The sequence below is a fragment of the Dama dama genome, chromosome 9 (assembly GCF_033118175.1).
Source record: "Dama dama isolate Ldn47 chromosome 9, ASM3311817v1, whole genome shotgun sequence".
NCBI classification, from domain to species: Eukaryota; Metazoa; Chordata; class Mammalia; order Artiodactyla; family Cervidae; genus Dama; species Dama dama.
Window position 1 is genome coordinate 19,084,755 of NC_083689.1, and position 24,252 is coordinate 19,109,006.

At 52.3% G+C, this 24,252-nt stretch overlaps 1 protein-coding gene and 1 pseudogene across 9 annotated transcripts in view; one reads left to right on the forward strand and one right to left on the reverse strand.

Annotated features, from left to right (window-relative positions):
* The window catches only part of SMARCA4 (SWI/SNF related, matrix associated, actin dependent regulator of chromatin, subfamily a, member 4), a 91,115-nt gene that overhangs the window by 65,266 nt on the left and 1,597 nt on the right, over positions 1-24,252 (forward strand). For 4 of the 9 annotated variants that reach the window (XM_061150339.1, XM_061150340.1, XM_061150342.1 and 1 more), the window contains 6 exons: positions 162-379; positions 4,633-4,896; positions 22,168-22,276; positions 22,548-22,649; positions 23,418-23,550; positions 23,646-23,788. In XM_061150339.1, the coding sequence (XP_061006322.1) occupies positions 162-379; positions 4,633-4,896; positions 22,168-22,276; positions 22,548-22,649; positions 23,418-23,550; positions 23,646-23,788 (969 nt within the window). Of the gene's footprint in view, positions 1-161; positions 381-4,632; positions 4,897-22,167; positions 22,277-22,547; positions 22,650-23,417; positions 23,551-23,645; positions 23,789-24,252 lie in introns of all 9 variants that reach the window. The other 5 variants (XM_061150338.1, XM_061150344.1, XM_061150336.1 and 2 more) reach the window with 3 other exon arrangements.
* On the reverse strand, positions 11,997-14,778 carry LOC133061959 (large ribosomal subunit protein eL18-like; annotated as a pseudogene).

The following is a 24,252-nucleotide window of genomic DNA, read 5'->3' on the forward strand; positions in this document are numbered from 1 at the left end:
TGCCCCACAGCAGAGTCCCAGCCAGGGTCTGACCTGAGAGCTCGGCCAGTTTGGCTGCTGCAAAACCCCACTCCCATGTAACTGGGTCCCCAGGCAGGGTGCCCTGCGTGTGCCTGCCGGCCGTCCCTGGGCTAATGCTTCGCTGGCCCCACACCCCACAGCGCATGGACCTGGACCGCCGGCGTGAGGAGGCCCGCAACCCCAAGCGGAAGCCACGGCTCATGGAGGAGGACGAGCTCCCCTCGTGGATCATCAAGGACGACGCTGAGGTGGAGCGGCTGACCTGTGAGGAGGAGGAGGAGAAGATGTTCGGCCGCGGCTCACGTCACCGCAAGGAGGTGGACTACAGTGACTCGCTGACTGAGAAGCAGTGGCTCAAGGTACATGCCGGAGAGGGCCGCGAGGGGCTCAGGCGCACGGCGTGGCCGCCGGGCGGGGCCTACGTGCAAACCCCGGGCAGCGCCGTTAGCTGCTCTCAGTGTGGACGACAGCAGCCCTTCACACGTGGGCTCAGGTTCACTCAGTTCCTCCTGTTGAACCATGGCAGGCACACCCGTGAGGCTTCTGAGCCGCTCGAACCCAGTGCTGGGTGGAGCTGGCCTTTCATGTGTCAGGTTAAAGGAAACTTTTGGTGACCTCCGCAGGGGGCTGGCCAGAGGACCCAGGGCTAGAGTAGGGATGTCACATCTCCCTGTGAGATCGTTGGGAGTGCTAATGGGGTCAGGTGGCCCTGATGTGGGCGCATCGCCCCTGGGAGCTGCAAGGGAGGAGGGAGTGGGCACCCCCTGCCCCCCCAGCCCAGGACCCAGCACCGAGGTCAGTATCTGGGTTACTGTGACACATCAGACCCCACCCCCACCCCAGAGCTCTGAGTGTAGAGGTGACGACTGAGAGTCCAGCCTTCAGATTGTTGTCCCTGAAACAAGGCTCACAGAGGGCAGGTGGCGGCTTTCGGCTACGCCCTGCTGGTTGCCACACCCTGGAATGAGCAGTTGCACCCCAGGCCTCTGATCACACACCCTGGGGTTCCCCTCGATTAACTGTGGTCATGACACTTCCTCAGCCGTGAGGCCGGGTGGCCCTGATTCTCTCCTGAGACCTCAGAACACCCGAGATTTGCAAGCTCACGCACTGAGCTATGCACCAGAGGGAGCTATTGAAGCATGCCAGGCAAGAAGCCTACAAAACTCAGGCAACTGGGGTGTCCTGTCTCCAGCCCTCAGCTTGGGGCTCTGACGTCAGCCCAGCCGTAGACCTTATAGCTCCCATGGGACGTCTGCCAGCCCTGCATTGCTAAGGCAGTGGGGGCCCTTGAAAAGGGCTTCCCAGGTGGCTCAGTGGCAAAGAATCCCTCTTCAATGCAGGCGACACAGGTTAGATTCCTGGGTCGGAAAGATCCCCTGGAGGAGGAAATGGTAACTCACTCCTGTATTCTTCCCTGGAAAATCCCATGGACAGAGGAGCCTGGAGGGCGACAGTTCATGGGGTTGTAAAGCATCAGACATGACTGAACATGCATGCACACCTTTTAAAAAAAAATCCACCCACTTGTGTATAATAATAATTTGCACACATTTCTTCCTCTACCTTTTTTGAGGAATAACTTACATACCACAGAATTCACCCACTTAAGATGCACAATCCAGTGATTTTGGTATGTTCACAGAGTTGTGACACTGTCACCACAAATGAAGTCTAGACCTTTCTCCCCTCAAAGAAACCCTTTCCTCTTTAGCTATCTTCCCATCCCTTTAGATTCTCTAAATAACTTTCTGTCAATAGTAATTTTGACTATTTAGGACATTTTCCATCTGTAAAATCATGGAATACGTGATCCTTTGATGTCAGGCTTCTTTCACTTAGGAAAATGATGTTTTCCAGGTTCATTTAGATTCTAGCACACATCAAGAGTTCATTCTTTTTATGGCTGAATGATATACCATTATGTGGTATATAGTACAACGTTTGTGTATCCAGTCATCAATGGATAGATATCATTGGGGTTGTTTCTGTTTTTCGGCTGTTATGAATAATACACTGTGGACATTTGTGTATATAAATATTGTGGACACATGTTTTGATTTCTCTGGGGTGGATGCCAAGGAGTGGATCAAATGGTCATTCTCTATTTAACCTTTGAAGGGACAAAAACTCTTTTCCAAAGTGGGTGAACAATTTTACATTCCTACCAGCAACACAGGAGGATTTCAGTTTCTCCACATCCTCACTGATACTTTTATTTTTGGCTTTGGCTGTTCCAGGCGGCATGTAGAATCTTAGTTCCCTGACTGGGGATCAAACCAGCACTCCTTGCATTTGAAGCTCAGAGTCTTTACTGCTGGACTGCCAGGGAGGTCCTGTTTGCCTTTTTGATTCCAGCCGTTCTAGTGGGTGTGCAGTGGTGTCTGTGGTTTTGGATTGCGTTTCCAGGGGGGCTCACGGTGTCAAGCTCCTTTTCATGTGCTTGTTGGCCATTTGTAGATCTTCTTTAAAAGCCTCTTATCAGGCATATGCTTTTCAAATATTTTCTCCTGTTCTGTGGGATGGTTTTGGATTTTGTTTTTCACTGTCTTGACGGTGTCCTCTGTAGCACAGGAATTTAAATTCTGATGAAGTCAAATTTGTTTTTTGGCCTTGGTATCATGTCTGAGAGTCAGTCCATTGCCACACTGAAGGTCACAGAGTTTTACCCCTGTGTTTTCTTTCAACCCTTTCAGAGTTTGAGCTCTTATATTTAGGTCCATGATCCTTTCTGAGTTAACTTTTGCCTTTGGCATGGGGTCAGGGTCCAGATCCATGCTTTTGCATGTGGCCTCTCATCCTCCCAGCACCATTGTTGGAAAGACTATTCTTTCCCGTTGGATGACATCCTTTTTTTTCAGTAGTTCATAGTCAGTAAAATTTGCATTAATAGAGAGATTTACCCAAAACAGCACTCCTCGGTCTTAGGTGTGGACGTGGAATTGGCACCGCTTCTCTGGCAGCCGCTGTGGCCCTGTATGTACCCAGACCCTTCAGAATGTGCCTGCTTCTTTCCCTGCTGCGCTGACCCACATGTCTTGGGTGTAGAACCAGAGGCTCCAGTATTGGAATCCAGAGCCCCCTGTAATAATGACCATGGATGCAGTGACTTTAACACAACAGGAATTCAACTTCTCACAGTTCCGCAGGCTGGAAGTCTGAAATCTAGGCGTCAGCAGGGCTGTGTTCTGTCTCAGGGCTCCTTCCTTGCCTCTTCCAGCTTGCAGTGGCCCCAGCATTCCTTGGCTTGTGGCCGCGTCTCTCAAGTCTCTGCCTTCATCTTCACATGGATGCTCCCAGAGTCTCTTTGTATGACCTTTTCTGTCTCCTTGAGTCTGGTCCACCCTAACAGAGGATGGTCTCATCTCAATCCTTAAGTTATTATGTGTGCATAGATCCTGTTATTCCATAAGATGCCACTCTGAGGTTCCAGGTAGATACAGATTAGAGGGGACACGCTTCAGCCCACTGCGTGCCCTCCCCTGGGCCAGCCTGCTCTCAGGCCCTCCTGCCCACTCTGTGCCCCCTCTGCTACTCCTTTAGCCTGGATACCTCCTCCCACTGCCCCCCGCCCTCAGATCTGACGTGCCCCACTCTGGGAAGCACTTCCCACCCCCGACAAGGGCACATCAGCTGCCGCACCCTCAGAGCTCCACTCACCCTCCCCATGGCACTCTGCACACTTGTCACCGTGTTTGGTGGGGGGGGGTGTGACTGTCTCCCCTCCACAGGGGGCAGTGGTCAGTGCCTGGCCCCCACATACTCACAGTTGCAGCGCGTCACTGAGATGAGTACCCAGTGCCTCCTTTTGGCTCCAGGCCCCCCTCCCATTTCTGATTCCAACCTCCCCTGGACACCTGGCGTCCTCTCACTGGGTGTTCAGGTTAGTTATTAACCTTTGAGAATTCATCAGTCGGAACTATTTTAAAATGAACATTCACGTTCACGTCCTTCAACTCAGCAGTTTCACTTCCAGGAAGCTATCTTAAAGACAGACAGATGTCTGGTCATGGCATTACTTAAAAACAGCCCACCCCCTCACCCCATCCCACCCCAACTTGGAAAGAACCTAAATTGCCCGAGAGCAGAAGTTCCATTAAGGCCCGCTGTGCGAGGAAATACTTAATAGGCATTAAAAATTGTGTTGCTGAAAAATGAGAGGAAATTATTATCTAGGACAACTTAGTGAGCAAAACGATGGGTCATGGTGTGGTCTGGGGCTCTGTCCCACTGCCGCCTCAGTTGTGCACAGACAGGTGGATGGTAGTGGTGACCCCACTGTGGGAATGTCCCTGATACCACCGAACTGCACGCTTGACAGTGTTTGAAGCGTTTGATTCTGTGGGATGTGGGTCTTAGCACAATTGTTTAACAACATGGCAGGTCTGGGGCACAGTGTTGACCAGGTCACCTCCCGGTGGAGGGCTGACAGGAGCCCACTCTTTGCGGCTCTGCACCATGAGACTGTGACTCTTCAACTTGTCACAGACGCCGTATGTCCGTGAAGGACGGGGTTGGGGAGGCAGAGCTGTCCCCCACTGGGCCCCCCAGGTCTGCGCGCGGCCTCTGCTTGTCAACCTCGGTGCTGGCTGTCCTATTTTTACCACTATTGACCCTGAAGGCCATCGAGGAGGGCACGCTGGAGGAGATCGAAGAGGAGGTCCGGCAGAAGAAATCGTCACGGAAGCGCAAGCGAGACAGCGACGCCGGCCCCTCCACCCCGACCACCAGCACCCGCAGCCGTGATAAGGACGACGAGAGCAAAAAGCAGAAGAAGCGCGGCCGGCCACCTGCTGAGAAGCTCTCCCCTAACCCGCCCAACCTCACCAAGAAGATGAAGAAGATCGTGGATGCCGTGATCAAGTACAAGGACAGGTAAGTGGGGGCTCCAGGGGGGCACTGTGAGCCCTCTGCCTCCAGGGCAGTCACTCCGCAAGCTCTGGTTGGTTCTCCGTCTCAGAGTCTCTGCCCTCGTGGGACATGACGTTCACGTTCTGGAAGAGGGGAGACAGTGTCAGCCTGATGAGAGGGCAGGGAGGTGACCTTTGAGAGGAGCCCTGAGGAGGGCAGGTCTAGAGCCAGTGCTCCAGGAGGGGCCCCACAGTGGGGTGAGTGGAGGACAAGGGTGTCTGCTGTGATGGAGGCCAATCACGTGGCCAGTGGACCGTGGTGAGGAGGCTCCTGTGGCTGGAGCAGAGAGCCAGGGGTCTCCTTTAGACACCTGCCCCCGCCCTCGCTGCCCTCTTCCCGCCTGCTGTCGTCTCCCTGGGTCATCGCAGGTCAGCCGCTTGTTGAGAAGACATAGACCAGGGTCCCTGCCCTCAGAGAGAGATACCAAAGAGGAGACCGTGTGCTTCCTGCATCAGTGAGGGTCCTGAGTGGATCAGGAGCTCTCCTTAAGAAAAACACGGACTTCCTGGTGGTCCAGTGGTTAAGGCTCTGTGCTACCCTGCAGGGCACACGGGTTCGATCCCTGGTCAGGGAACTAAGATCCCACATGCTATGTGGTGTGGGCTAGTGAAAAAGGTGAAAAAAGCAGAATAAGAAAATCATGGCTCTCTCACAGCCCTCCCAGGAGATGTGTGCATGTCCTGCCCACCTAGGGCAGGTTGAGTGCAGGTGGGGCAGCCAGGGTCATCCTTCAGCCCCCCAGTGTCTATTCCGCTTCCTGCTACATCCAGGTCAGTAAGGCTGTCCCCATGGCAGGAAGGTTTTGCAGCTTGAATTTATAGTAATGCTTAGCAATTAGTCACAAGCAAGGTAGGAGGGGAATTAAGTCAAGATGTGTCAAGGTGTGAGCCCAGGGGGCATCCCTTGGAGAAACTGTTAGCGTGAATTTTGGGGTGAGTAGTGACTGTCATAGAACCCAAATAAAGGATGCAAATTGTGCTAAGAGTTTTCTGTCATTAGAAGAGAAACAAAGGATGAAGTGGAGAAGAGTCAGATTCAAGTTCAACTGCTGGGCCTAAAAATGTAATCTGTGTCATTGTTGAGAACAAAACATCAAACTCATTGGGAGACTTCACCTCTGATTCCACAAAGAAGAAGAAATGTAGACCAACAATTATTCAAAATATGGAATGTACAAAAATCCAATGAAAATGACAGACCCTGGTGTTTTCTTCCTAATAATATTCTTCTGAAAGAACCTTATTAGAACCGAGAAAACAAAGACCCTTGGAGGTCAGTGGGGAACGATGGGTTTTTCTGAACGTCATGCAGGTTGCTGGCGTATCCAGACAGAGAAGATGAACCTTGACTCTTCCCTTCCCTGCACACATATATTAATTTTTAATGGATGATAGACAAATGTGATCTAAATGAGCTGTATTTCAGTAAAGGTTTTTTTTTTTTTTTAATGTGAAAAGAGCAGCATGGGAGAAAACCTTCATGGCCTGGAAGGAGGCTAGACTTCTTCAGGAGGTCAGAAACCACTAGCAACAGAAGACTCTTCAGTGAGACTTCACTAAAATTAAAAACATCTGTTCATCAGAAGACACCCTCTTAGCAGATGGTGAAAATTGTTACAGACTGGGAAAGGAAAATCAGATTTTAAAACAGACAAAAAGGGACTTCCATGATGGTCTGGAGGTTAAGACCTTGCGCTCACTCCCAATGCAGGGAGCACAGGTTTGATCCTAGGTGGGAAAACTAAGATTCCACCTGCCATATGGAGTGACCTTAAATAAATAAATAAAAATAAAATGGGCAGGGGCTTCCTGGTGGTCTAATGGTCAAGAATCTGCCTGCGAGTGCATGGGACATGGATTGGATCCCTGGTCCATAAGATCCCACATGCCACGGAGCAGCTAAGCCAGTGTGCCCCAATTACCAATCCTGCAGTATCGAGCCTGTGCTCTGCAACAAGAGGAGCCACCACAGTGAGAAGCCTCAGCACCAACTAGAGAGTAGAGAAAACCCGCAATTGGAGAAGCCCATGCACAGCAATGAAGACCCAGCACAGCCAGAAATTTAAAAATAAATAAAATGGGCAAAAAGTGTGAACAGACACCTCCCAGAAGAGGATGCCTTGATGACCAATCAGCAAGTGAAAAGGTCTGATCACTGCACGGAAGTCATGACAATAAGGAAACGTACAAGTGGATGGGAGTGACGCGCCCCCTCATGTGCCCCAGAACGGTGTCACCAAGAACGTGGGGCCCCAGGACCTCACACGCTGCTCACGGGCGCACCGGGCTCTGGGCATTGTCTCCCAGAGCTGGGCTCACTGACTGCGCTTCTGACATGGCCACTCCAGTCCTAGTGCTGGCGCACACACCCACCAGAAGACACGCACAGGTGCGTCCACAGCAGCTCTGATCACAACTGGCCTAAAGGAAACAGCCCAGCGTCCACCCCCAGGAGAACATGTCCACGGTGGCCTAATAGAAGAGCAGGATTCTGCCAACTACAGAAACAGCCAGATGTCAGCTCCCTGGAAGAATCTTACAGACGCTTTGTTGAGGGAGAGAAGGCAACCACTGGCAAGTACAAGCTGTACGCTGCCAGTTATAGGAAGTTCAGAAGTCAGTCACGGTGAGGGTGTGGGTCAGTGGTTACTTCCAGTGGGGGGACTTGACAGGGAAGAGGCACTGAGGACCCTCTGGGACTTTGGAATCTGGGTTTGCACTTGAAAACCTTCACCAGGAGTACACCTCAGATGTACATGTTTTCCCATAGCAGGCTACATCTCGGTTAAAAAAAAACAGGGCTTCCCTGGTGGTCCACTGGCTAAGTGAACCAGTGCGGGGGGCCGGGTTCCATGCCTGGTCAGAGAACTAGATCCCACATGCTGCAACTAAGAGTTGACGTTGCACAACTCAAGACCCCACCTGGGGCAACTAAGACTGGGGAACGAAACAAATCAATAAATAGACACTTGGAACCAGCATCCTATTGATAAGGCCTTGGATATTTTCAAACTAAAGACAAAATATGTCAGGTATCAGTCTACTTTCTGTTATCCTGTGACTTAGAGAAAAATCCACCTGAGCATCGTGTATAGCCATAGGGACACGAGAGAAAGTGGCTCCCCCAGCTGTTGCAAACCACAATTCTCCTGGCCTGTGTGAAACGGTGGTAAACCAGTCTGGCATGGTGCAGGGAACCCTTGCCAAGACTGGTCTTCTTAAAAAAAAAAAAAAAAAAAGACTGGTCTTCTTTAGGACACAGAGATCCTGTTAGGGATTCTGCCATCCAGCCCGTCGAGAGACCCAGCTGCAGTCACAGAGCTGAGCTCCCAGCCCTGTCGTACCCACCCAGTGATGCCTCCATTGAGGGTTGGACATGTGGCTGATGTTTAACCTCATGTCCCTCTGGAATAGACAGCCACACTAGATTGGGCATGCCTGCTAAATCGCTTCAGTTGTGTCCGACGCTGTGTGACCCCATGGACTGTAGCCGCCAGGCTCCTCTGTTCGTGGGATTTTGCAGGCAAGAACGCTGGAGTGGATTGCCATTTCCTTCTCCAACACTAGACTGGGAGCTCTCCGTTAAGCTGGGGGAACTGCAGAGCAGTTAGGAGAAGGACAGCGAATAAGACCATTCCAGGAAGTTCCCCCGCACTCCAGCTTTGAGATGAGTTTGGTTCTTGAGTGGAACTGGGCCTTCCAAACTTGCTGGTTTGCTGGTGGCTGCACAGGAAGAGATCAGAGGAGGCACACAAATGCAGGAAAATTGTCACATCATCCTGGTTGAAATGCTACTTCGTGGCAAATGCCTTCAGAGATGATATGTGGGAACAAGTTGACATTTCTGATGTTCTCAGCAGACACTTTGAAATCCTGGGGAAAACCACGGTGCGGTTCATGCAGCTGTAGGATTAGGCCCCACCCTGTCTCTTCTGACCACAGCTGCAGAGTCCAGGGTCTCCAAGTCCACCCTCAGACTCAATGATTCCCTGGAAGGACTCTCAGAACACTGAAAGCTCGTGTGCTCACAGCGGTTGATTTTTACAGTGAAAGGACACAGGTTAGAACCAGCCGAGGGGAGAGGCACAGGGAGCAGCATCCTTCTGTGGCGCTGTGGGCAGCACCACCTTTGCTGGCAGCATTACAGGAAGACGCAAACAGAGCGTTACCAGCCTGCAAGCCTTGCTGTCTAGGAGCTCGGTCACATAGACATAACCGACCACCCACATGGCTGCCTCTCCAGCCCCTCTATGGTTGAGCTGATGCCGTGTGACCCCACACCTCTGCGTAGAGTCACATTCTTAGACTCTGTGCTCAAGGTCCGCAATTAAAGAAAGTCGTCCCCATCACCCCCACCCCCCGGCCCCAGGCAGGACATTCAAGGGCCGAGAGATGGCCTCCCAGCAGCTGAGGACAAAGGCCAGACCTTTCTTTGGGCCAGGTTAAAAATCTCTGTAACGCACCTGTCACCTACCTGGAAGGTTCTGAGGGACTGACCACTGCGCCACACCAAGGAGAATAGACATAGAAAGAAATCGGAGGCAACCTAATGCACTTTTTCGTCTCAGACTTCTAACCACTCCTTCCCAGAAGGAAAAGTGAAACTTTGGGCTTAAAGATTCCATTTCCTTTCCAGAACCCTGTGATTAGCTAAATACTGTACTTGAGTTAAACATGGATCCGAAGGAGAGACTGTTTACAACTTGGTTCTTCCTGGCTGCCGCAGAACGGACACCAGACATTGTCAGCAGCTCACTTCCGTGGGGGGAGCCTGCCTTGCTGAGCCAGGGTCATGGGGCTGCTGTTCCTGCCCCTGGTGATCATGGAGGCTTGATGCAGTCACTCCAGAGAGAAGTGGCTGGGCCTGCCCTGGGCTGCCACTGATCAGCACACCACTCCAAAGTTTGCTTTGAGTGTTGATCTCAAGATAGCCCCACAGTTATGTCCAAATACCCTTGCAGTCATGGTTGCTTGCACCTTTGAATCTATACCCTTGTCTGCAAGCAGGTAATGTCCTGATTTGGAACCTTTTGCTCCCTTCATGTGTGTTCAGACCTCGGGCTGCCACACCCACCCTTCCCAAGCTCTCTGCCACCCGTCCGTGTGCCCTGCGAGTAGCATGCCCTGGAGTTGTACGGCTTCTGACATTGGCACGTGCAGCTTCTGGCATTGGCAGCTGCAACCCCCTGCTATGTCAGGATGAAAATGCACATCCTAGGACTTCCCTGGTGGTCCGGTGGCTAAGACTGTGCTCCCAGTGCAGAGGGCCTGGGTTCAATACATGGTCAGGGAACTAGATCCCACATGCTGCAAGAGTTCACATTGCCACAGCTAAAGATCCTGAGTGCCACAACTAAGACCTGGAGCAGCCAAATAAATGAATAAGTAAGTAAATATATATTTTAAATGATTAAGATGGTAAATTTAAAAGAAAGAAAGTGCACGTCATGCTATGGGTCCACTGTGGGAAAATGCTTAAAGAAGGGGAGCCCTGGAGGCCAAGCCTGCATGCAGGGCCTCTCAGGGTACCTCCTTCTTGGTGTTTGGAAACCTGAAAACTACACAGAGGAACCATCTGTTAAATAGCCGTGAATGAAACCAGAATTAATTAAGTTGGGTATAGGGATTTCCACTTTAAAATCTAAACACGCAAGTAAGTTAGGCTCTGGTGTCTGGCCAGGGACTGTGTGTGGTGCCAGCTGCTGTCTTCTCCCCCGATGCTTCGCAGGGAGGCAGCTGCTGGTGGCCAGAACATTTGGGCACTGTCTCCAGATGCCAGTCAGTGGTCCTGTGTCCCAGGGCACATCCTGTGGCGCCTTTGGGACGGCTTCAGAGAAGTGCATCTTCTAGAAGGCCCTTCTGCAGGGATCAGCCGCCTTAGGACCCCATAGAACCCGCTCTGTGCCCAACTGGCTGGGGTGTAGAGCTAGACTGTTAGCTCCAGGGCAGAGTTGCGGCTGCTGTAAAATCTGCGTTGGACAGTGGAGGCATGTCGGCCCCAGGTGTTCCAAATTTGCTCATGGAGCCGAGGTTGTGCAAGAGAACATCTTTGTTTTTAGGAGATTCTCAGAAGTTATTCTCAGAGGGTTCAGAAAGCTGGTGATATGTACAGGTGCCCAGGCTAAGCCTCTCAGAGCTGAGCTCCACTGGGTGGGCCCTCTGGGTCCCCTTCTCCTGTCTTCTTACCAAGGACCCTGTAAAAATCGTAGGGGTCCATAGATCTGGGGTACATACAAGATCGAGGGCTTCCCTGGTGGCTCAGTGGTTAAAAATCTGCCTGCTAATGCAAGAGTCACGGGTTTGATGGCTGGTTCGGGAAGTTCCCACATCCCACTTGAGTAACTAAACCTGCTCACCATGACTGCTGACCCTGTGTTCTAGAGCCCACGTGCTGCAGCTACTGAAGCCTGCGCACCCTAGGGCCCATGCTCCACAACAAGAGCAGCCACCGCAATGAGAAGCCCAAGCCCCGCAACTGGAGAGTAGCCCCTGCTTGCCACAACTAGGGAAAAGCCTGCACAGCCACAAAGACCCAGCATAGCCAAAAATAAGTAAAATCATTTTTTTTAAAAAAGCACCAGAGTCCCCCATGTGTGATGAAGGGCCCCACTGCATGCACCATGGCAGCTTCACCTGGGCCTGGGGGCCACTGCCCAGACCCTCTTGGCATTCGCCCTCTGCCCTTGCAGGAGCACTGCACAGCTTGATTAGAATCAAAAAGCAGACGGCTCTCCAGGGGAGAGGTTGTGCCTTGGTTTGTAAGAAAAACCAGGGCAGAGTCACAAGGCCCGGGCAGGTTGTTGAGTGGAAACATTCTCTAGGAGAGGACAGCCCAGTTGGCTCCAGTCCCCTCAGCATGGGCCTCTGGGGAGAAGAGTGGGTGACAGTGGGCAGACTTGGAGCCCTTTCCTGAGCGGGCAGGGAGGCCTCAGGCTTCTCCTGCCTCAGCCTGTGGCAGGCCACACTGGCCCTCTGTCAGGAGCCCAAGCTTTGGAATGGGTCCTCCAGGGGCAGGAGGCAGGCCTCTACCTGCGGGGCCAGGTCTGGGGTCAGCGTCATCTGCCTGGCACCCCGTCTCCAGCCTGGCATGGGAGACGCCCGGGTGAGATGTTGTGAGAAAGAGTGCTGGTTGCTATCATCCAGCCCCAAGCCAGTCTGAGCATGGGCACGGGCTGGCTGTTAGTCAAGTGGGGCTCCAGACTACAAGAAGATTTACTTGGGTGGCCTTGCTGAGCTAGATTGAGGTCCTGAGCCTGCCACAGACTTTGCTGGAAGAAGTTCCAGCTGCCCAGTTTGTCAGGCCAGTTCCACCCCTGGGCTTCACTCTCTGGTGGTAATTGCCGTGGTCAAGACAGAGCATGCCAAAGACAACAACAAAAAGATAGGGATTCAGTTCTAACGGTCTTGGTGGCTCATGTGCTTAGTCTTATCTAGCTCTTTGCAACCCCGTGGACCATAGCCTGCCGTGCTAAGACTCCGTGCTCCCAATCCTGGGAACCCAGGTTCGATCCCTGGTCAGATAACTAGATCCCACGTGCCGCAACTGAGACACCTGGAGTAGATGGCACACCTGAGAGGGGGCCTGCACTGTGATCTGCCTTCTGCGACTTGCCGTGTGGCCCTGGGTCTGGTGTCTTCTCCAGCAGAAAGGTTTCATTCAAGCTAAGTGGTTTCAAATCCAGCATATCGGAGTGGTGGTCAGGTTTTCTTTAAAATGAGATTTGGATTTCATTGTTGAACTGTATTAAGAAACACGAGCCTCGGGGACTTCACCGACGGTCCAGTGGTTAAAAGACTTCCTCTTCCAATACAGGGGGTGTTGGTTTGATCCCAGGTTGGGGAGCTAAGTTCCCACATGCCTCTAGGCCAAAAAACCAAAACATAAAAACAGGAGCAATATTGTAACAAATTCAATAAAGACTTTAAAAATGGTCCACATGAAGAAAATATCTTTAGGGCTTCCCTGGTGGCCCAGTGGTGAAGAATCCGCCTGCCAATTCAGGGGACACTTTGAACCCTGCTCTGGGAAGATCTCGCTTGCAATGGAGCAGCTAAGCCTGTGCACCACTACTACTGAGCCCGTGCTCTGCTACAAGAGAACCATCGCAATGAGAAGCCCACGCACCCCAGTGAAGAGGAGGTCATCACAACAAGAGAAAAACCCACACAGCAGTGAAGACCCAGCACAGCCAAAATAAAATTATTTTTAAAAAGAGACATAATGCCAAATGTAATGTGACCCGTGATTTCAAAAAATATTTTAAAAAGGAAAAAAAAAAAACATAAGCCCTCAGGCATGTCTTTGGCCCTCATAATGCAGTCGTTTCACTAGAGATGTTTGTTCATTAGATGCTTATTAATCAGCAACATCACCTGCAGCCAGTCCGGCCCACCTCAGCGGGAGGGTCTTGTCATAAGGTCCCTCCTCCCCCTCCTCTGTTGGGGGAGTGTGTTGAGAGTGCAGGGCAGATGGCCTAGAGACCTTTCCTATTGGCAGGTTCCTTGGTGAGTATCATCTCCTTTCACTCGTACATGAGGCTGGATTTTTGCTACACCACACAGCCATAAATCTGACACTACGATTGATCTTATAGCAGTGGATGTCCGGCAGGTGGAGGCATTTAGTAAATATCTATAAATGGAACTGCCGTAGACATTTCACTTTCCTGATTCTCGAAATGTCCTTGATTTTGTAATGGGTCAAAAATTGAACCCTGAAAGTAATTTTGTTCTAACATCTTTTGTAAAAAATAAGGATACATGGTTTTGGTGGGGTTTTTAAACATTTGTTTATTTGGCTGCATCGGGTCTTAATTGCAGCACTTGGAATCCTCATTACAGCTTGCAGGTTCTTCATTGTGGCTTGGGGGCTTCTGTAGCAGCAAAGCACGTTGAACTTGTGGGCTGTCGTGGCTTGTGAGCTTCGTTGCCCCACAACTTGTGGGATCTTAGTTCCCCAACCAAGGATCAAGTCCATGTCTGCTTGTCATGGAAGGTGAATTCTTTTTTTTTTTTTTTTTTAGCATCCAAAATCTTTTTAGTAACAAGGTAGACTCTCGGGTTAGTTTTTGTAGCCATGGCTGGCTCGTCGGCCTCTGGCGCGCTCGAACTTCTGGCCCTTGGAGCAGACGTAGGGTTTGGTGTGGTTGTGCGGGGTTCCTGGGGCCTTGCTGAAATGCCCGTACACCTCTCAGCCCTTGCGAGGACCCGAGAGGAGGACGGTGCCGCAGCCCTTGGGGGTGTCCAGGGCCAGCTGGTCGAAGGTGAGGATCTTGCCCCCGGCCTTGACGATGCGAATCCGGGCACGGCTGCTTACTCGCAGAGCACACACCTTAAGTTTGCCCACCTCCTGGACACGAACATCGTCAGTTACAGTTCCCACGACCACAGCTGTTTTGCCTTCCCGGCTAGGAAGTTTCATCTTCTGGATCATCTGGGAAAGGGAGAGCGGTGGCTGGTTGGTGCGGCTCATGAACAGTCTCTTTAGGACAGCCTGATTGAAGGTGGAGTTGGTTCGTCTGGCCAGGAACCTGTACAGCTTGACCAACAGCCTCAGGTAAATGTCCTGGCTCTTGGGCTCCTTGCGTTGAATCTTTCAGTCCTGTTATGGCGGATGTCAGCTCCCATGATGGCGCCTCCTCCTTAGTCAGGTCCGGAAAGAGCAGAAGATGAATTCTTAACCACTGAACCATCAGAGTAGTCCCTGGACTAATTGCTTTTTAATACGTTTCATTATTTTATTTTCAGGTTGCATGTATGATGTGCATGCATATATCTTGAGATGCTGTATCAGATAAATGTTCTGCTGCTAGATCAGGTCTTAATATCCTGAGCTGTGCTTATCTGGGGCTTCCCTGGTGGCTCAGATGATTAAAAAAAAATCTACCTGCAGTTCAGGAGACCTGGATTTGATCGCTGGGTCAGGAAGATCCCCTGGAGGAGGGCATGGCAACCCACTCCAGCATTCTTGCCTGGAGAATGCCCATGGACCGAGGAGCCTGGCGGGCTACTATCCTTGGCGTCACAGACAGAACTGAGCGGCTCAGCACAGCTGCTCCTATCTGGGACTCTTGCTGATAGATTTCACTGCCTGGGAGTCAAGAGAGAACATGGCCCAGGGCGAGAAGATGTTATCCAGAGGTGTCTAGGAAGGTCTGCGCTCTAGGAACGCACAGTGGTGCTGAGAGACAGGGCGGGGCAAGTAGCAGGATCTGTCTGGAGCACCATCTTCAGTTAACTGCTTTTGCTTGCCTGAGGCTCTCAGTGCTCAAGACAAGAGTGCTGCTGTGATCCATTTGCACTGTCTGCCCTTGTCAGAGGATGAGGAATGGAAGGCACCAAGCTGTATGTTATCATCTCCAGTACAGACATTCTTCCTGTTATTTTTAGGATTTATACCAGGGCTCAACAAACGAAATCAGCAGAAATGAGAAATGAGCCAGATATCGTATGTATATAGTCTGAATTAAGAATTTTTTCTTAGATGAGTTTTGGAGAATCAAAAGAATACTATTTTGGGACTTCCCTGGCGGTCCACTGGTCAGGACTTGAAGCTTCCACTTTTGGAGGTCTGAGTTTGATCCCTGATCAGGAAACTAAGATCCTGCAGTCTGTGTGGTGAGGCCTTGAAAAGAAGATGACAACTATTTCATGGTATGAAATTACGTGAAAATCAAATTTTGTTTTTTATAAATGAGGACACCTGGATAGCATATTAAAACCTAGACGACGTATTAAAAAGCAGAGACATCACTTTGCCAGCAAAGGTCCGTATAGTCAAAGCTGTGGTTTTTCCAGTAGTCATGTATGGATGTTAGAGTTGGACCATAAAGAAGGCTGAGTGCTGAAGAATTGATGCTTTTGAACTGTGGTGTTGGAGAAGACTCTTGAGAGTCCCTTGGACTGCAAGGAGATCAAGTCAGTCAATCCTAAAGGAAATCAGCCCTGAATATTCATTGGAAGGGCTGACGCTGAAGCTGAAGCTCCAATCCTTTGGCCACGTAATGCAAAGAGCTGACTTACTAGAAGAGACCCTGATGCTGGGAAAGACTGAGGGTAAGAGGAGAAGGAGGCAACAGAGGATGAGATGGTTGGACAGCATCATCAACTCAATGGACATGAATTTGAACAAACTCGGAGACAGTGGAGGACAGAGGAGCCTGGCGTGCTACAATCCATGGAGTTGCAAAGAGCTAAACATGACTTAGCAGCTTATGAACAACACAAATGAGGATCACGGCCAGACTCCCTTTGCCTACATATTCTGTGTGGCCACTTCAGTGCAACAGTGGCAGTTGCTTCATTGTGACAGAGGTGATATGGCACACACAGCCTGAAACATTTACACTAGCTGTTCACAGATGAAGTTTGCTGACCCTTGATTTAGAACAGCATGTGGGAGAGGATGGGAGAGACCCCTGACTTGGCCGAGGAGACCTGTGCTCAAGTCCTGCCTGCCCCCAGTTCCCAGTGTCTGGGCCAGCTCTCATAACCTCTGTTTTCTCCATCTGTTTGAATGGCATATCCAATGGATGATCTCTTAGATACTGAGAGTCTTTTTTTTTTAAGAGTTTTGTTTGTTTTTACTGCTCGGGGCCTTCGTTGCCATGTGTGGACTTTTCTCTAGTTGCGGTGAGCGGAGCTACTTACCAGCTGCAGCGCCCAGGCTTTAGAGCTCGGGCCCAGTAGTTGTGGTGCACGGGCTTTGCTGCCCCTTCGCACGTGGGATCTTCCCAGACTAGGGATAAAACCTGTGTCCCCTGCATTGGCAGGCTCATTGGGCCACCAAGGAAGTCCTCTGATTCTTTATTTCTCCTTCATGTATTGTAGGTTTTTTAAAATATTTAGTTATTTATTTGACTGTACCAGATCTTAGTTGGGGCCTGTGGGATCTTAGTCCCCTGACCAAGTGCCCTGAACCTTGGCCCCCTTCATTGGCAGCATGGAGTCATAGCCACTGGAACACAAAGGAAGTCCCCTACATGTTGTAATTTTGTTTCAAGAATACATCAAGGGATGTGTCATTTAGACTTTGGGGGTCCTCCCCACCATGCAGTCAGACTTGTTGCAACAAACCTCATTCAGTAGGAAAGGACCACTGGGCGGGGTTGAGGCTCCAGGCAAGGCCCTGGCCACTCAGCCCCTCTGTGTGTCGTGTCCCGTTGTGATGGGGACAGAACAGTGACTGAGGGAGAAGATCCCTGCTGTGGGAGCTCACATCTAGAGGCAGGAGATGAATTTCATTGTCGTATGTAACAGCAGCCGCCGTTGCTGCCAAAGCAGGTGACAGGCCAGGCTGGGGGCATGAGGGCCGTGGTGGGCGGGTCCGTTCTTTGTGTCTGAACTGGGGTCATGGGAGGATCCTGACAGCCTCGGGGTTCTCCCAGGCTCCTTCACTCCCCTCCCCTCCGCTACCAGGCAGCCGGTTACAGAGCAGCGCCAGAGATGGAGTTCCAAGCAGCTCTGCCTTCAGAAACTTCTTTAGAGCCAGTCCTCACAGCAGCATGCTCTTTGGGCAGTGGGGTTCCTGATGTTGCTGCCAGGGCTGTTCCTGGAACAGGGTGCTGTATGAATGACCAGGCAGGGGCAGGGCAATGGGGCATCCTTGCTCAGAGACGGCCCTGCTGAAACCTGAGTGTGCACCCTGCTCCGTGACCCTAGGACTTTCACCCTGAGCCATTTCTTCATTTAAAAAATATATATATTGAGCACCTGTTGTGTACCAGACTTTATTCCTGGTGCAAAAGATAGAACAGCAAATAAAACAGGCAAGGCCTCTGCCCTCATGGCTTGTGTTCCAGCTAGTAAAGTCAGGCAAGATATGGTAGGGAAGATGATAGTTGCTGTGGACAAAAACTAACCAGGGTAACCGGCCTCATGCCTAATAATGTAAACAGATTAAAGCAGCAAAGTTTCCAGGGACTTCCCTGGTGGTCCAGTGGTTAAGACTCCGTGCTTCTGCTGCAGGGGGCTTGGGTTCAATCCCTGGTCAAGGAACTAAGATCCTGCATGCCATGTGGCATGGTAAAAAGAAAAATAGCAAAGTCTTCAAGGAGGAAATAGAATAGTTCTTGGGGTGACCAATAGTGACCTTGGGGTAGACAAAGTTTTTTTCACAAGACAAAAAATACCAGGTATAAAAGGAAATATTGGTAAATTGGACTCAGATTAAAACTAAGGCCCCTTCGTCAAAAGACACCATCAAAGGAGTAAGAAGACACACCGTGGGGGACCTCCCTGGTGGTCCACTGGCTGTGACTCCGTGCTCCCAAGGCAGGGGCCCAGGGTTCAATCCCTAGTCGGGGAACTAGATCCCACACACCACAACTAAAGATCCTGCATGCCAAGCTAAGACCCAGCGCAGCCAAATATTTTTTTAAAAAAAAGATATGCCATGAACTGGAGCAGGTGTTTACGATAAATGTGCCCTACACAGGATTCCCCAGGAGAAAAAAGTAAGAAAACAAGGACTACCTGGGAGAGGTCATCACATGACCAGTATACCTGTGATGATGTGCCCGGCTTCGCTGCTCATCAAGGAGACATGAATTAAAACCACAGGAAAGTCTATGGCCATCCCACCCTGAGTGCAGATGAGCTCGTCTGATCTCAGGAGCTAAGCAGGGTTGGGCCTGGTTAGTACTTGGATGGGAAAACAACAAGAGATGCCGGTAGATGGCTAACCTGCAGCTGGAGGAGCGAATGTGGGCTCAGTTGCTACCAAAACTGAGCACCCCTGCCTTCAGGACCAGGTCCCCCAGCCCCCAGGTACCTTCCCATGTGATGCAGGCCAAGAGCTGGGACACAGCGTCTGCGGCTGCTCACCATTTAATATCTCAGACCATATCCCGGGTTCCCGTCACCAGCAGGGGGACAAGCGGACTGTGCACGTGCCCAGCATGGAGCGCATGGCGCAGCACAAGGGCTGACGGGAGCAGGCCTCACAGGGCCATGCAGGGGCGGCCACACCTGCGGGCGCACCCTGTGGGGTCTCACGGCCTGCAGTTCAAGAGCAGGCCAGGCTCAGCCAAGTCCTGGAGGCTGGGGAGGCTCACAGGAGTGAGTAAATGAAGATCTGTGCCTTTGTCTTTTTTCTTTAATATTTATTTGCTTATTTGGCTGCACCAGATCTCACTTGTGGCATACAAACTCTTAGTTGCAGCATGTGGGTTGTAGCTCCCTGACCAGGGATTGAACCCTGGGTCACCACCCCCCACCCCCCCACATTGGGAGCATGGAGTCTTAGCCACTGGATCACCAGGGAAGTCCCCTGCCTTCCTGTCTTACACCTCAGTCATCCATTTTTATTACGAGATGTCGTGGAGGTGATGTTTATATTGAGGCAAGGGCGGGAGCCAGGGTTCCCTGGGGGAGCAGCTGTTTGGGTGATTCTGAGGCGACTGAGCAGGTAGAGAGAGGCACTGACATCAGAGGTTGTGGGCCGCCCATCCTGGAGAGCCAAGCAGCCCCCAGAGCGCCATGGATTCTGTTCCCAGCAAGGAGGGACTTGGTGAGCAAACCTGGAAGGCTCGCAGCCCCAGGGCATAGGGGGTGGGGATGAGGGGCTCTCCAGGGGATTTCTGAAGACAAAAGAGGATCTCTCAGCACTTTGGCAACCAGAGTTTTACAGCAGGAGCTTTCCAAGAGGTCTGCATTGTCAGGATGGTTTTCAGAGTCCCCGTGGCCCTGGCACCCTGCCCCTCCCTCTCACGTGACCAGTCCCCGGCCATCCGTGCTCAGCACAACGCACCAGACAACGGTTTTCAGGCTGGGTGGGCCTTCATTCCTCAGGGAAAAGGTTCCCCCAGAGGTTTGTGAGAGGGTTTTTACTATGAAATGTTCTTCTGTGTAGTGGCGCTGGAGTCCCCCCTCCTAAGTTCCCTGAAGGGCCACATGTACCCTGAGGCCAGGTCACCTGTGTGATGCTACAGGCAGGTACGTAGCCTTAGCACCACATGCATGCCTGTTACTGAGCTGCAGAATGAATTTTTAGTGGATTTAAAACTAGCATTTTGTTTTCTTTTTTTGTTTTCTTTTTTGTTATTGTTTTCTTTTTTAATTAACTTATTTGTTTATTCAACTTGGCTGCATTGACTCTGCATTGGGACACACAGGATCTTTAGTTGCGGCATGTGGGGGTCTAGTTGCCTGACCAGGGATCGAACCCGGCCCCCCTGCATTGAGAGATCAGAGTCTTAGCCACTGGACCATCAGGGAAGTCCCCAAACTGGCGTTTCTTAAAAAAAAGTGAAGTAAAGCCAGAATTACCAGCATCCACCGCTGAGCCGGGCACTTGAGTTACTTCACACCTGCAGGCCCATGTCCTGCTCAGAAGTGTAGAATGACACCGCGGTCGAGATGATAACGGAGGGCCCTTTGCTCAGAAGGTTCCATGGGGAGAAACAGGGCCTGTGTGGGTCGAGGAGTCGGGGGCGCAGGTCTGGGCTCTGCTGGAATATCATAAACCAGTTTCCCAGAGTGAACGGGGCTGGCTTGTCTCCCATCACCCCGAGTCCACTTGTCTGAAGTAGAGGCCCCAACGTATGTCATGCCTATTCTCGTTTTTTTTTGGAATTTATGTGAACAAATCCCAGTTTTCCTGTGGCCAAACCACCCACCAGCCTGTTCATGAGAGAGGACACCTGTGCCCCTGGGGAGGGGCCCTTGGGCGGGGACAATGGCCTGGAGCTGGCCTCCCCTCCCCGCCCCGAGTCTGTGACCTGCCAGCAGCACACAAGGCAGGAAGTGGCTGATAACTCAGCCCGGAGGAAAGAGGGGGCTGGCCCTTGTTGAGCACCGGTGACCCCACTTCATGCTGGGCAGGGAGGCCAAGACCAGCATGGCTGGTGTTCAGGCTGGGCTGGCTGAGCTTCTCACCAGTTTCCTCATTACAGTTGGAATAACAGAGTCCATTGAGAACATGTGTATCGTGTGTCTGGCGCCCAGAGATGGTAGTTGTCCGAGGCCAGTAATGTGCGAGGCCTGGATCCCAGCCCCCGTGTTTCCCCGAGTGTAAGAGGGGGACCCGGGGCAAATGGCAGCAGCCTCGGGGCGGGCAGTCCTGGCCAAGCTGCTCCCTAATGCCGCTGTGAGATGGGGCATCTGGCGACAAAACCTGAGAAGCGTTCAGGTCATCACTGCTGTCTTCCTGGCTGGTAAACCAAAAACAAGGATGAGACATGTTCAGGACATGCAGATAGATGGACCAGCTGCCACCCTGTTCCATGAGAACTGTCCTGAAAACACCAGGAAAGCAGCAGTGCTGACAGGAGGCCAGAGGTACTCCGCCTCCTGGTACCCCTGAGACCAAATCCACCATCTCAGACCTGCCCTGGAGGAGCCTGAGTTGCGAAGCAGCCAGGAGGAGCCCGGGCAGTGAGGGGGACCTGAATGAACCCACAGCTATAGCATGTGGGGCCCCGGGTGGAGAGAGTGGGAAAGGAGGGTGACCAGGTCCCCAGCCCCCTGGTTGGCCACGCAGGGCCTCTGCTACTGTCTCTCTGGGGGACAGGATCCCCATTCCGGAGGCTGAAGGGACGCTGGGGGTGGGTGTCTGTTGGTTCACGCCATTCTTCGTCCAGGTCTCCAGGGGGTTGTCGCCTCGGAGCCCAGTGCTTGGGTTCCTCATTTCACGGCCATTCACAGCTCACCTTTCCTCTGCTCCCTGGTACAAAACCAGCTCTGCTTAGTGGAAAGAACTAGGAAACAGCTCTAGTCGCCCATTAGCATCTTGTCAGGGGGCATCTAGACTCCTTGGGTTTTTGCCTGGTTCTGTGAAGTTCACTGCTCATGAGTGCCATCCGGGAGAGGCACGACATGCTTGGAAAACCCATCTCTGAAAACGCTGGCACTTAACGCTCCCAACACGAGCAAACTGATTTCTGGGTCGTGTGGAAATAGAGTTCTCCCTCTTACAGGTGCCAAGGCTCTTGCTGCGTTTGGCACGTGATGCTCTTTGCTCCAGGGCTGGGGTTGGGGGAGGTGGGTGAGTTCAGAGCCTCCATACAGATGCAACAGCAGACCTCTCTGCTTGGCTGCCCCTCGGGAACGTTCCAGAACTCACAAGTCAGCTCACATACAGGAAATGACTCCCGAGTGGACTTTAAAATTTCTCACCGTCTCTGTCCTCCAGCGCCCGGGGCAGGGGGGTGGTTGTTGGGGGGAGGGTGCCCGGCAGAGGTAGGGGCTCCCCAGCAAGCACGGCCTGCGAGTGACACAGCCACGTCTCTCCTTACAGCAGCAGTGGACGCCAGCTCAGCGAGGTGTTTATCCAGCTGCCGTCCCGCAAGGAGCTGCCTGAGTACTACGAGCTCATCCGCAAGCCTGTGGACTTCAAGAAGATAAAGGTAACCCCGAGCTGAGTCAGTGCTTAGAGCCAATGGGACGTCCCATTGACGTGGGAGCAGGGGTTCTTGGTCTTGGGCCTTGGGACCCCCCCACCAGGGGCTCTCGTCATTGGCCACTGGGCGCCTGAGGATGTGGCAGGCGACCCCATCACCCACAGCTGGACCCCCAAGTCCTCACAGAGCCTGGGAGTTCCACGGTGACCTCCCCTTAGGCAGCTGGGACCCCGGGTGCCAGGGGGCCCCGAGATAAGGCCGCTTCTCCTGCCCACAGGAGCGTATCCGCAACCACAAGTACCGCAGCCTCAACGACCTGGAAAAGGACGTGATGCTGCTGTGTCAGAATGCACAGACCTTCAACCTGGAGGGCTCCCTGGTGAGTGGTGCTGGGCCCCCACTCCCCCACCCCTGTGAATTGACCAGTTCAGAAAAAGGTGCCCTACACCTCGGAGCACATCGCTCATTACAGAGGCCGTATGTGTTCTTTACTGAAAACATAGCGGAAGATGAAGATGAGCAAAATAGAAGAAACAGACTCGGTCCTGTCCATCCACGGGGCCCTGGGCACACTCTGTGAACACCCTGGAATCTGTTACGAAGTCATTCAGGGACGCTTTTGAAAGGACATCCAGCTCTGTGCTGTGTCCTGTCCTGTGATGAGGTTCGCACACACACTCAGCCTGGCAGTTTTCCTCATTGCTGGGATGAATGCCTCCTGGCAAAGAGACTTTAGAGTCATACATGTTGGAGGGAATGCTGGCTTCAGTGAGACTGCGTTTCTGACGCTAAACTGCAGGCCCTCTCAGAGCCTTTAACAGAGTGCTCGCTGCGATTCTTCAAGGGGAGGGAGGGGGACTTCCCTGGTGGTCCAGTGGCTAAGAGTCTGTGCTCCTAATGCAGGGAACTCAGGTTCAATCCTTGGTCAGAGAACTAAATCCCACATGCCACAACTGAGAGTTCATGTGCCACAACTAAGACCCAGCACAGCCAAATAAATAAATACTTAAAAAAAAAAAAAAAAAGAGGAACGCCTGACCTTCTGTCCAGGACCATTTCATTGAGCTGTCCCTTGTCCGAGACCAGGCGGGTGGGCAGGCAGCCCTCCGTCAGGCCCCCGACCTGAGCCCCACGTGTCTCCACCCAGATCTATGAAGACTCCATCGTCCTGCAGTCGGTCTTCACCAGCGTGCGGCAGAAGATCGAGAAGGAGGACGACAGTGAAGGGGAGGAGAGCGAGGAGGAGGAGGAGGGCGAGGAGGAAGGCTCCGAGTCAGAGTGTGAGTCCTGGGGGTGGGGGTGGGAGGTCACATCCACCCCAAGACACCCTGGGGCCCTGCGCTCACGTCTCTTTTCCTTCTGGTCCCCTCCCCAGCTCGCTCAGTCAAAGTGAAGATCAAGCTCGGCCGGAAGGAGAAGGCCCAGGATCGGCTCAAGGGGGGCCGGCGGCGGCCGAGCCGTGGGTCCAGGGCCAAGCCGGTGGTGAGCGACGATGACAGCGAGGAAGAGCAGGAGGAGGTGAGGTCCCTGTGCCCCGGGGTGGGCAGGTCACCAGGCATCCATTCTTCTTGCCAAGTCCTAGACCTGTGGGATGTTTTCAGACCCCCAATCCAAAGACGAGCCTCAGTGTTACAGAACATGGGACTCAAACCCAAGTCCATGCAGCTCTGGAACCAGTGCTCTTGGAGCCACTGGGCGTCTGGGGTTCAGACAGGGCATCCCTCCTCCCCAGCTGACCCCCACAGTTCCCACCGCACAGCCCCCAGGCCAACCGTGTGGGGGTGGGAGGCGGGGAGATTGGAGATGCCCCCAGAGAGACTGTCCCCGCTCCCCCAGTGCTGTGGTATCCTCACCACACTGTGAGCCCCGGGCCTCTACTTGTGGCTCTGTCCTGGCCTGTCTCGGAGGGTTTCCGGACAGTGGTAGTGGGTTGAATGAAGCAAACAGAAAGTGAGAGTCCCTTAGACCACAGTCATATAAAC